Genomic DNA, 12,649 nt, shown 5'->3' with positions numbered 1-12,649 from the left:
CTGAGTTAAAGAGAAGATTCCTTCCTGACCAATACTTGTACAAGAAATAAAAGGATTATATCTATAGTAAAAGTATTATCTGAAAGTGGTGAAGAACAGATCACTTGGTGTTACCTCAGTGTATGTGACTGATTAAATGTAATTAGTTACTGCCCACCTCTGCATATGACATGCTTTACTCAATTGCCAGTGACAATGGTCAAATGAACAAAGTGAAGGGATGTGTGAAAAGGAAAACAACAGTCAAGGACCTGCAAAGAGACCATGACTGATTAAGACCACTGCTCTTTTCCCCAGATTAAGAAAATGCAGGATTAATTACAGACACAGTGATAAACCCCCTTTTTAATTAAGGAGAAACCTTCATCTTGCAATCCTGAAGGACCCCCCACCATGAGACAGCCATGCTCCCCTGGCCAAGCATTCTACTGCATTTCCCCTAGCTGTCAGTAATGGAACTTTAGCAATGACCAATCATAACACTCACCAGACATAATTCAAGGAAAAGGATCCTCTGATTGGTTCTTTTCTAGTCAAAACCAGGTAAGGACAACATGGCCTATGCTGGTTTTGTCATAAGACAATGTGTTTACATTTGATACCTTTTGTGGTGCATAAACAAAAACAGGTTGGCAGCTGATAGACTGGAAGTCAGGTCATGAATGAGGAAATGGGTGCATAAAACCCCTCAAGATTATATTGTACAGCCAGTCTTGCTTGTTTGACGTATAAAGGCCTACATTAGGTAATGTTTTCCACGTGAACATTCCAGAAAGACTCATCACATTTTAAAGAAAGTGTTCATGCCTCAGTGGGATTTTGCACTATGAATATATGGAGAGTTTTGGCTAAAAGGCATATATTCCTATTGCCTAATTTCTACAGGACAGTGTTCCTCCTCTTGCAAATGAAACCTTGCCCTTGACTAAAAAGCAACCTACATTTAAAAAAAACAAAACCAACATATAATTCAACAAGAAAACATGAAAAGTATGCATGTTAAATGAAGCAAATGACTCAATTTTGGTTAGATTTCTTGTATTTATTTTTAAAAAGGCAAAGAAAAACATACCAAAATTCATATAGAAAATTCACATAGAAAAAAGTCCAAACGGCAAATGTACAAGGCTACAAAAGATTGACGTGAGCTTGAGCGTAGTGTGATGTTCACAGTACACTTAAGGCCTTTCCCTCAGAGTGAGAGTGCATCAGAGAACACACTTATCCACAAAAAGCCACAGGATGGCCATAGAGTGGCCTCCACTGCTTTTATTCAGGAAGTCATGAGACAGGCAGTCACGAGGAGACCTCTAGTACTGAGTATGCTCGGAGATACAGTACCCAGATAAAAAGGACAACAAAAAAGATGAGTGCTAATAAGGTTTTCACATGGTTTACCCACAGACAGTAAAAAAGTGGTTTGTAAGGGAAGCTCTTTGAACAAAACCTATGTTAGATATGCACCTGATGTCTATGTAAGAGCTATGGCAACAAGTCATGTAGTAGAAGGCCCCAGAGACATTACCATCCCAAAACAATGTTGCATGTCCGCATATTGAAGTCTGAAACGTCTGTTTTCAAGTACAAAAACTCTGGCTCAGTTTCTTTAATTAGTATAAACTTCTCCGCAGCAAAGTAATGACCATCAATTGAATTACAGCAGAACAATTCAACATGGTTTGCTCTTCTGTGGTTTTGTTCAGGGTGATGGTTACAGATTGTATTACATAGAAACAGTGATAATACGGAAATATACAGTATGGGTTCCCAGATAAGAAAACTATATCTCCATGCTCATTCGATCTGCTTGATCATTTGAAAACCCCCAAGCCTTGTTTTAAAGACAAAAAAAACACCATTCATGAAAATAACTTTAAACATTAACATCGCTTTATAAACCAAATATTTCAGATCACCCCCTATATATCACTAAGGACCAAGTATAGGACATACAAAATAAATAGCTTACACCTCTCACCTTCGTTTCTCAGGCACAGATATATCATATATTTGTAAGGGGAATGTTCACTAACAAAACGTTTTAAATTCTCAAGAAAAGGACGTATCAAAATCTAGGTACGTTTTTTTTTTGAATGGTTAAATATCTACTGGACTTAAGTACGTTCTTTACTTCCCAGCACTGGTCCAAAAGGCTCAGGAAAAACAATTAAACTTGTACTGCGTTCAAACAAAAACAAGGAACTGTTAAGTACTTTAAGGTTTCATCGTCAAAATATACAATGCATCAGAAAGAGAATGGCCAGTTCCTTCCATCTCTTGCCTTTAGCCAATTCTTTTTTCCTCCCACAATATTTACATGTGTATTGTTACAAATATTAACACTGCTACCTAGCCTTTTGGAGAACCTGTGGTCTGGCCTCACCACAAGGCTTCCGGCCTCAATCTGGGTGCCTCCATTGGAGGTGACCAGTCTTTGAAATGAGGGGAGAATTTTGTGTTCCAAAGTGTAGATACAGGTGGGAGCACCAAGGCACTGACCCTAGACCCCCCACACACCGTTTACTCATCACCCTTGTTGTGAAACTAGCATTTTTAAGGGTGATGTAAGGCACGTTGGCCACACTGCGTTCAGTGTCAGGGACGTGGTTGAAATGCCTGTCCCTTCTTGATAGTCACGTTTAGTACAACCCTTTTTTTCCCTTATGCGGTGTGTGGGTATGCCTTCCTGTGCCATTGGTGACTTGATTGTGCAGCAGTATTGCTCTGTAAGGCAGCTAAGAGCATGTCCTATGACAGATACAGCATTTCAGTGCCTGAGGAGCTACAGCACAACCCAACCATCCAATTAGTGCTGTCTAGAGACCTGGATACTCTGATTTTTTGGGTTTGGCTATGAGACAAAACTGGTGTCTTATATACAAAAGGATGTGCCAAGATTAGTTAATGCTGGTCAACTGGTAGGGAGTCTGTCAATGAGAAAGATATGATTCTATATATGGAATATATTGTCACATCATAGTAAAGCCTTGTAACTTTCTTTAACTCAACTTTTTTCCATTTTATATTAAAGACCATTTGGAAGTAGCAGCTGCCCTTTACACTTTGTGACTGTCACATGATGAACAGACCAATTGAAATAGTCCAAAATAACGTGGAATGCTTTTTTTTTAGATATGAGGTTTTCCTTATATATAAGAACTAGAATGAATTCTTGCAAATGACATGAGCTATTTAACTGATCTGGTGACTATCAGACACTCTCCGTTTGACACATCATTGAAAGACACCTAAAACAGATTGACCTGACACGACTCCTCAGAGTATCCAGGCCTTTAGGCTGACGTCAGCAAATGTACGAACACCAAAAAGTCCAAGTGATTGTGCTTCACAGTTTAGAGATCCAGAGAGGCACACAGTCTTTTCTTTCCCCCACACTTCAGTCACATGCTACATGAAACTACTCCCAAAAAAGAGACAGGAAAAAAAAATCAATGTACAACAAGAAGAACAACACAAACAAAAAAAAAATGCATTCTGGTCCTGCAGAAATGTCCCCGAGCCAGTGCAGTTCATTAGTGGAAGTGTTGGGGAGCGCCAGCGCCCCCAAAGTGGCCAATATACCCGTTTATCTGACTCCATGCTGGTAGAGGGTGCTGATGGTGTCAGCAAGGAAGGCCACCAAACCACGATACAGGCCTCTCCAGTTCTGCCACTGAGGAGCCTCGTTCTGAAACACACAGAAAGAATAGAAGAGTGAGAAGGGCTGTGTGATAATGGCTAAAAAGATAATCATAACTATTTTGTCAAAATTACTTTCTCGTTTTTAAATCGCACATTAAAATAGCATTTTCTTCACAGTGTACATTAGAAGCCTGTACTGTTTCATACGTATAGAATCGCTGAATCTAACTGGTCTTTAGTCACAATATGAGAGCGTCTTTTAAATGATAATTATATCCCATCACAGTTTACAACCAAAACATCTTTATTTTGCCAGAAACATAAGCTTTTTACTGTGATGTGATTTCAAGAACCAGAGTCAATAAAAAGATCTAATGTTAGCCAATTAGCTCACTTTAGCTAAGCTGAATGAAATGCAAAATAATGTGATTTAATGCACCAGAAGCAATAAACAATGATCTCTAACTACTACCTTTAGCAACTAGCCAACTTTAGCTAAGGTCAATAAAAAACATCACTACACAATTTAGTGCCCAAGAGACAATAAAATGATCTAATGTTAGCCAACTAGCTAACAGCTAAGTTCAATAATACCACAATTCTGTATAATTGAGTAAGTCAGAGATTATGATCACGATTAAAATACAGTTTATATTGCATCCTAACCACAGCGTTTCAAACACCTCAGCCATTATTAGTGATATTCAAAACGTGACCACTGAGAGTACAACATCAGCTGGCAGCTCAGAGTGATCCTCTGTTCTCGGTGTGATTGCTGAGCGGTTGTAAGCCTCGAGAGTGATCTTTATCACTCGATCAAGGAACATCTAATTATCAGTAAAGCAACTTCTAATAAATCTCATTTGACTAATTCAGCTATGTAGCTAAAACAGAGCTTCAAAACTATTCCAATGCAGTCCTTAAACAATATCACAAACAACGAGACACAAAACATGTTCTTGATGAGAATTTAAACCTGGCTGCCAAAAAGATCATTGCTAATTAAAGATGCATCTTCCCTGGGTTATGAGAAAGAGGGAGAAAGTAAAAAAGACAGAAAGCAATGAAGAGTATGTGCATGCATTTGTAAGGCAGAACCAGACAGACAACATCTGCACGACAGTCTGGTGAGGTGCTATTAAACAGCTGCTGTGAGTCATCCTCTAAATATAACTCCACTCAACAATGAGGGGGCTCAGATAGAGAGACCAGGGTTTGGACTAAGTGGAAAGGGGGCAATAGAAAGCTGATGAATAACTTCTACAGTAACAAAAGTGGGACGTAAAACACTTAACACTGAATAAGCAGAGCATGTCTGCAGTCAGTGTGTAGGCGGCGAAACTGTGACTGAAAAGTGCACTGGCCGGCACGGGTCATGTGAGAACGCAGAAGTTTTAGACAACTGTGAACACAGCACAACACATCACTGGCTGTGAACTGATGCACATCAGCTCTCTGCTGAAGTTGTCACTACAGAGTCCACTCTGGCTGCTGACTGTTAATTACCAATTAATAACACATACTCATCTTGTAACCTAGATGGGACACTAAAAGGGGCATTGAAGTTACTTTTATACATTATTTAAACCAAAAGACAAAATTGTATTGATGTCGCATATTTTCTAATATGAGACTGAAATGACCGCATTTTAATTAAATAAATTTAATGCACTACTTTTTTCAAAGTACAATACTTCATATCAGTGAACGGTACTAGTTCTCATTAACCACAGATGTGTTCAGTTTTTATTGCTGTTCTGCTATTACATTTAAATGCATTTACATAATCAGTTACATTTACATTCAATTTACATTTTGTGTAGACAGGTTATGCACGTCTGTCTTCCCATAAACGAGTGTTCATACAATAATAACCTCTAATCAAATTTAAATCATAATAAGAGATCTCTTCTACCCATGGACACAAATGTTTAGAAGCCACATTTTCAACAAAATTTCTGTTTATTTGCTGAATTTAATATAAAAATAAGTGAAACATAAAGTGTAGAAAGTTACAACACATTTTAATTTTATGCTGATTTTTTTCCCCCAATATGTTAAACTACCTTTTACCTGCTGCCACACTACTGTTTATTGTCTGATATACAATTGTTATTGTCTTTTTTAGCACATTTACAAAATAATAGTTCTTGTCTGTTCTGTAATATACAGCCTTATCTAGTACTGTCCGTGTACAATGATGTCTGCATAATTACAAATAAGAATGCAGTTTGATTACAGTGTATATTATGGTCTATACTGTTAATATCACTTGTTGTTGCTAATGTAACAATTTCTTTATCTTTTCACACTTCCTTTTTATATAAGGCAAATAACCCTTGACTCCAGAGAGTATCAGTGAGAAGACAGTACAGACTGTTCTGAACGAGAGAGCAAGAGAGAAGTTACTGAGTAGTGAAAAGGGGAGGGGGTGGTGAGCTGTGCTCTGCTGATCTCATGTGCCTGTGGTGGAAGCGCTCTCCCCTATAGACACAGACACGCGCACGCACGCACACAGCTTTTGTTGATGTACACTGCTTGAGGAAGTCCCCGTAATTTCTCTGCTGGTTCCATAGTAAACAACGCCCTTGCTCAGTAAAAGTGCACCGGTATCAGAGTTCAGTGGGGCTACAAAACATGTCACGGTGCCTGTTCCAGGTGACTCCACAAACAGCTGGCTAAGCCCCACAACACAGTTGATTTTACGACTTTACGTGTGTGTCTGAGTGAGATTGTGTGTGTTTGTGCAGGTGGCTGTATGTGTTTGCACGAGGGCAAGGGTCTCAGTGAAACTGGTAAACAACGTTGTGCTGTGAAATTATGCGATTATGACACTTTGTTAACTGTACCTCAGTCAGTAGAGAAGTCAAAAGTCAATGCAACAGTCAGAGACCCCCAACCATCCTTTGCCTTTATTATATCTTCCAATCTGCAGGGACATATTGCTATTCTTCTAAAGTTTAGTCGGTTGCATTTTATCTTCTCATGATGCAAGGAATTCCAAACATGTTCAGTGATTTGGGATCTGGACTCTGAGGTGGTCAGTCCATTGTTCTGAAAAATTTTCAAGCTTTCTTTTTTGGTCCATTTTCTTCACTCAGTAACAGTTTCTTGACCGCTACAAATCCTTTCAGACCCATAGCGCTGAGTTGTCTTCTCAAAGTGGAAGGATGGACTGAAAGAACTGCTGATTTCTTCAGATCTGAAGATCTGATTCTCTCCCCTCTATCAAAGATGAAAGCTGTACTGTTTATTTGATGGTGTGAGTTTGGTGGTCTACTTGGTCCTGCACATTGATAGGAGTTTTAATTCTCTTTAGATCTTTTAATACGTTTTTGAACTCCAGTGTCCTTTGACTATCCATTTCCTTATGTACGTGGGCTGGTTAAATGTAATGTACTCGGAAATATCTGCTAAAAATGAATAACTTGGCCTAGATGGCCATTTTGACTGGAAATTAAATAAACCAAAGAAAATGTTTTGACTTTTTCACAGTACTGTACATCTTTCCCTCATGAATAAAATGTCAACACAATCCTGCCTTTCAGTTTACTTATTTTTGCTAAAAATTATGTTAACATGTTTATTCATGAGAAAACTACATACATGTTTAAATTGAATAAATATAAGAAAGTAAATTGCATCACTTTCTTGATGTACTGTATTTGCTTGTGTTATCCTGTGCAAACAACGCAAAAATGTAACTGTGTAGCAGTCGTATGTGTGTTTCTCATGAAGGCTGGTGCACCAAGTGAGTGGTGGAGTAATGTGATGACATCATGTGTGTTTGTCTGAGGAGACGAGAGGAGGGGGAGATGGGTGTGTGTGTGGGGGAGGAGAGATTAGCCTCTGTTTACTCCAATGACTGACTCCTCACGCGATACAGCAGGGAGATCGAGAGAGGAAGGAAGGGAAGGGGGGAAAAGTGATAGAGACAGAGACAGAAAGAGGAAGGAAGGGAAGAGAGAGCGGGAGAGAAACAGGGAAGAAAGAGAAAGACAGAGAGAGAGAGACAGAAATAGAGGAAGTAAAAGGGGTAGATATAGAGAGAGCGAGATCGAGGCAGACAGAGAAAGATTGAAAGAGAAGGCCATTGGGTTCACAACTGGAAACTTGACTCCAGTCACAACACCAGTCGTGGTGAATTGATCCATTTACTAGAAAAACCACTGGAGGCTACACACACACATACGTTTTCACACTCTGCCACTGACACGCACGCCTGGTCACACCCATCACCATATACTGTGCAGGTCATCTACTGTTAAGCACACATATAGGCTCCTCACCCTTCTCTGAAGGTAAACTGCATTCATGTCATCCCCTATGGTCCTCAGCTGGATGGCCACTCTATGGATGGCTTGCTCCTCCGGCGTGGGCTCCTCCTCGGCAGGGGATTCTCTGCGGCTGGAGTCTGCTGAGGAACTGTGGCTTTCAGCTGTGAGATCATGCAGAGGCTGCTGTGTCTCAGCAGATGAGGACCGCTCCGGTTCGGTTCCTGAGACAGAAGACATGACATGACTGTCTAGCGGCAATCGAATTCCTGACAAATGCAATCAGATGATATTGATTCCAAGGCTGAATACTGGCATCTTTGTTGAGATTTATTAAGGTTAGGCAAACTTACAAGTTTACAGAGCGGAAGCACCTTGCCATTAGGACAGGGTGGGAATACAATCTTTAATTGAAACAGAATGTTTAAACCTTTTATACAACCTTAAACTACAAAAATGTTGTTCATACTGGTTCTTAAATTAAACCTATGTTTAAAAACTATTTTATGGCATTACTCCAAATAGCCCATTTTTTGGCCTATTTTTAGAATTATGTGTATATTCCTTTAAATTCTCAATATTAACTTATTACCACATCACATCACCTATGGAAAGGTTGTGGCCCTGCTTGGCAACCCACTGACCCAAGTGAATGACCAATTCATAGGGATGAACAGGCTGACTGTCTAATAGCAGCTGCGTGCCAACTCGAAAACCAGCCCATCCCCCACCCACAAAGTCACATGCTCCTGCCTGAAAGTAAACCCTCAAACCTGCTCCAATCCCTGCCCCTGTCTCTAAGAATTAAAGAGCACCTCATGGCTCATAGCCATCAACCTTGTATTTTCTCCTTCAAAGTTTGACTGTAATCTCTTAATCTTCTTAATAAGTCTAGAATATGTGGGCTGGTGGTATCTGTTGCGTGGACGCATCTCCTGCCTGCCCTACTGTAAATAACATCTGATGTTGTTTGGTTGCTGTTTTGGTAGCTTGCAAGATCCTGTATTGGAAAGTGTGTCTTTTAAAAACAATAGCTTAACACAGGCTGTTTGACTGGTTAGAAAACTTTAATTAAAAAAAAACTTAAATATTGTATTAATGCTTTTAATCAATGTTTTCAAACTTAAGCAAATAATGCAAAATAAAATAAGGTGAAAAAGAATCACACAGAAAAAAAAACCCAAAGATGCACCACAATTACGAGTATTACATTATAATACAGTGACTATGCAGAAAGATACTTGGCCTAATTTAAAGCAGCCAACAAACTGGATGTGCCAACCAAGAAAAAGCCTGTGATGGCTGCCGTGCTCAGCCCACATAAAACAAACAAAGCTTGAGTTTGTTTTATGAGACGACTTCAACGTAGTTCACAAATAGCTCCACAGGCACAGGAAACGCATTGCTCTGCTGCCCAGGAGAATGTGCTGATACGTAGAGCAGGTGACTTAACAGAGCTAGAGAGAGCTGTGGTGTTCTGGCTTGTTGCCAGGGTAACTGTAAGCCTGTGCAGCCTGAGATGGGTCCCAGCCATTGGTAGACAGGAATGAGGGGCGGGCGGGGATAGGGTGGACAGCAGGGGGTTGGGGAGGGACCTGGAGCCTGAAGCCTTTAAAAAGGAGATGCCAACAGAGAAGCGCTAGGAGGGTTCAAGTAAGGCTACCGAAAAACGGAACAATGTGGGAAATGGTGCAAAAATACGGATGACAGTTACTGCAGGTCCAAAACAGTAAGGACACTGCTCGGTGCAGTGGGACAGGCTGAGGCCATGTAGCTGGTCGATTTCAGTGGGAAGCCACTTGCTAAGGGCAAGTCTCAACATGCCTCTGATTCTGTATTCTAACACTTGGCCACAGAGCGAGAGGGGGGAGCATTTCCTGGAGCCTCGACCTTGAAACAAACCCAACAAACACTCCACAAACCAATTCTGCAACTGTTAACCAGTCATACGTAAATTGTTGCCCAGAAATTTTAACTCACTAAAGTCCATCTCCAGAGTTGTTTGAGTGTGTACATGCTATAGTCCAGAGGTCTTCAAATCTGGACCTTGAATCCAGTTTCCAGCCCTGTATTTTGTAAACACTGGTAATTAATTGAACTGCTGATGGAGTTGATTGGCCGCCTAGGGCTTTACCTACCAGTGACTGCAAAATCCAGGCCTGGACACTGGATTCAGAATGAATTTGCACACATATTAACAATGGACTCGAGCTTGCTAAGGGGTTACCATCAATTTGTTAGATTGGAGTAACAAGGAAAAATGATTTAATTAATTTTTTACTTTATATTCCTATATGTTTCCTTGTTGTTGTGACACATATGAGATAAAAATAACTAAAGCATACTCTTTGGATTTTACCCACACCTGACAACCAAACTGTGTTGAAACACTGCAACCAGCACATGCTCAGTAAACTGTCGTACCTGTGTTGTCTCTAAGTGGGCCGTCTTGCTGGTTGGTGTTGGGCAAGCTTGCAGCATCTTGTGTGCGGGCATGGGACAGGAGTACAGGGCTGGTCTGAGTGGCCATGGTCCGATGCCGGTGGCGGGCCTGAGAGGCTGAATGTGTGCCTCCACTGGGCCAGGCGTCCCGACGCAGCACCTCCATCCTGCAGCTCTGCGGTGCCGTGGGACTCTGACTGTCCACCCTGCTGTCCATCTGCGGCCGAGCCATAACAAACACCACCTGCAGTGAGTGGAACATTTTAAAATGTATGTAGCAGCCAGCACTGTGCAGCTTATGTCACATGTATAAATATACATTTAACTCAAACTTGCTATGATAAAAGATCTATGATAGATAGAGGTCTAAGAAATCAAAACAAAACAGAATCAGGTTTCCATCTGAGGAAGCAGCGCTGTGAATACTAGTAAAGAAAAAGTGTAAAAACTACCCTTTCTCGTGAAAAAAAGACAGACAGACAAGTGAAGCAAATGCACACGGCATTAAGTGTTAACTGACAAAGACAAAAGAATTGATTATTTTTTTGTAAAAATCGTGTTCTTCCCTCTTTCTGAGTAAACCCATTAGCCCACACTTCGCTGCTCCGCCGCTAGGCGGCAGAACTGTGGCGCGTGCGGCTTGTTTGTAAACAAATCCGTGCAGGCGGCGGCGGTTAGAAACACGGAATAACAACAGATTTGAACGACATAGTCGCGATAATCACACCCACAACGTCGACAAAATGACCAATTCCACTCGACTCTTGTAATAAGAAACATGCAGAAATAGTAATAAGTGTCGCGAAGCGACATTTGGAGGAGGCGCGAGGATGACATTTCCACGTTGCAACATCGCTGTTGAGATCTTATCAACAGGCTCGTTTGGCTTCAACGGCACTGCCTAAAATGGAAATTATGAAGCACTGGAAAGGTAGCGCCTGAGAAGACTTTAAACGGAGACAAGCGCACAAGCGCCGGGTTCATAAAGGAAAGAGTGGAGAAACGTGCTGGAAACTGACGAAGCTGAAGTCAGCTTCTTGTTCGAATTATCCCGTTCCACCTTAAACGGCGCAGGAGCTCACTAGTTACACTCTATATCGCTCAGGCGCCAGAATGTAAGTGCTGCACACTTTAAGGTGGAACGGGAATTCGAACAAAAAGCTGGGGAATAGGAAGCCGACTTCAGCTTCGCTGGAAACTGACGGGCTGACTTACACTGCGCTGTACTAAACAAACTGGCCTCCCTCGGTGCAGCATTCAAACTAATCCTGAGACATTAACAGAAGTTGCAGAATGACTAAAATCGAGCCAAATAAACAGCCTACACAGTCAGTCAGCGCAACAAATGCCAACGGTACATCATCTATATAATAGCTGCTTAATTTCAAGATCAGAAGAAAGGAGAACTGTGGCTAACACAGCACACAACAGATAGAAACCGGTGGTCTGACAGCGGTTTACCGTTAACCGTTAGCAGTCTGGAGCGAGGAGGTGACACACTAACCCGCCGTTAGCAAGCCTGAAGTTGTCGACCAACTCGAGAACGATTCGCCGTTCCTGAGCGCCAAAATAAGCCTGGCAGTGTTTCCGCTCACAAAACATCCTCGCTCTTACCTGTTAAAGACAGCTGTTTAGGACTCGGCGGTTATCAGTCCGGTGCTCAGCTTTTACCGACGCGGTTCTTGCTAGCGGGACACTCTCTGCGGAAAGTAGTGCCGCTTACTCAGCGCGCATGTTTTGATCCACACGAACAACAATGTTATTCCAGCTTCTTTCACGGGATCTGTTGCCGAGTTAGTCCGCGCATGTCGTGCGTTTAACGTCAGTGTCGTTAAAATCCGAGCTGTGCCCAAAAAGAAGAGCGGACTGGCGGCTTCTCTTGTTGTTGTTGTCGGTGTGGGAGCAGTAATGACACGAGCACCTTTCACTCCACCGTCACTGCCCGCGAGGCCACGCCCCTCTCCATCAGTCCCACAACAAGTCCTGACATGCTCATTATCACCAACTACTACTACCACTACTACTACTACTACTTTGTCTTCCTCCCTCTTTTTTGTTTGCTTGCTACAAATGTTTCCTCTTCTTGAAATGTCATAACGCTTTGAGCGTCGCCGCTTTACAGTCACACGTTTTTGGCGCTTCTTTTGAGCTTCAGCTCTGCAAAGCTGTGCTTCAGTTTATTCCAGGCCAGTAGCCCACAGCTCGATTCTTCGACCTGATTAAGAGCCGTGCTCGCATATACACTCTAAAAAAGGATGGTTCTTCAGGGCTTCTTCACTTTAATAAAGGCA

General features: G+C 41.6%; 1 protein-coding gene across 1 annotated transcript; it reads right to left on the bottom strand.

Annotated features, from left to right (window-relative positions):
* Positions 1-1,236: 1,236 nt before the first annotated feature.
* bbc3 (BCL2 binding component 3) lies at positions 1,237-12,304 on the bottom strand. Its single transcript, XM_037546772.1, has 4 exons — positions 11,973-12,304; positions 10,341-10,602; positions 7,932-8,140; positions 1,237-3,688 (listed from the first exon to the last, which is right to left on the bottom strand). The coding sequence occupies exons 2-4, from the start codon at positions 10,588-10,590 to the stop codon at positions 3,587-3,589; spliced, it is 561 nt and encodes a 186-aa protein (XP_037402669.1). The 5' UTR covers positions 10,591-10,602; positions 11,973-12,304; the 3' UTR covers positions 1,237-3,586.
* Between the last annotated feature and the right edge of the window lie 345 nt (positions 12,305-12,649).

Source organism: Pygocentrus nattereri, chromosome 17 (genome assembly GCF_015220715.1).
Source record: "Pygocentrus nattereri isolate fPygNat1 chromosome 17, fPygNat1.pri, whole genome shotgun sequence".
In the NCBI taxonomy this organism is placed as follows: Eukaryota; Metazoa; Chordata; class Actinopteri; order Characiformes; family Serrasalmidae; genus Pygocentrus; species Pygocentrus nattereri.
Note: the sequence above shows the minus strand (reverse complement) of the source record. Positions and strands in the feature narration are given on the sequence as shown.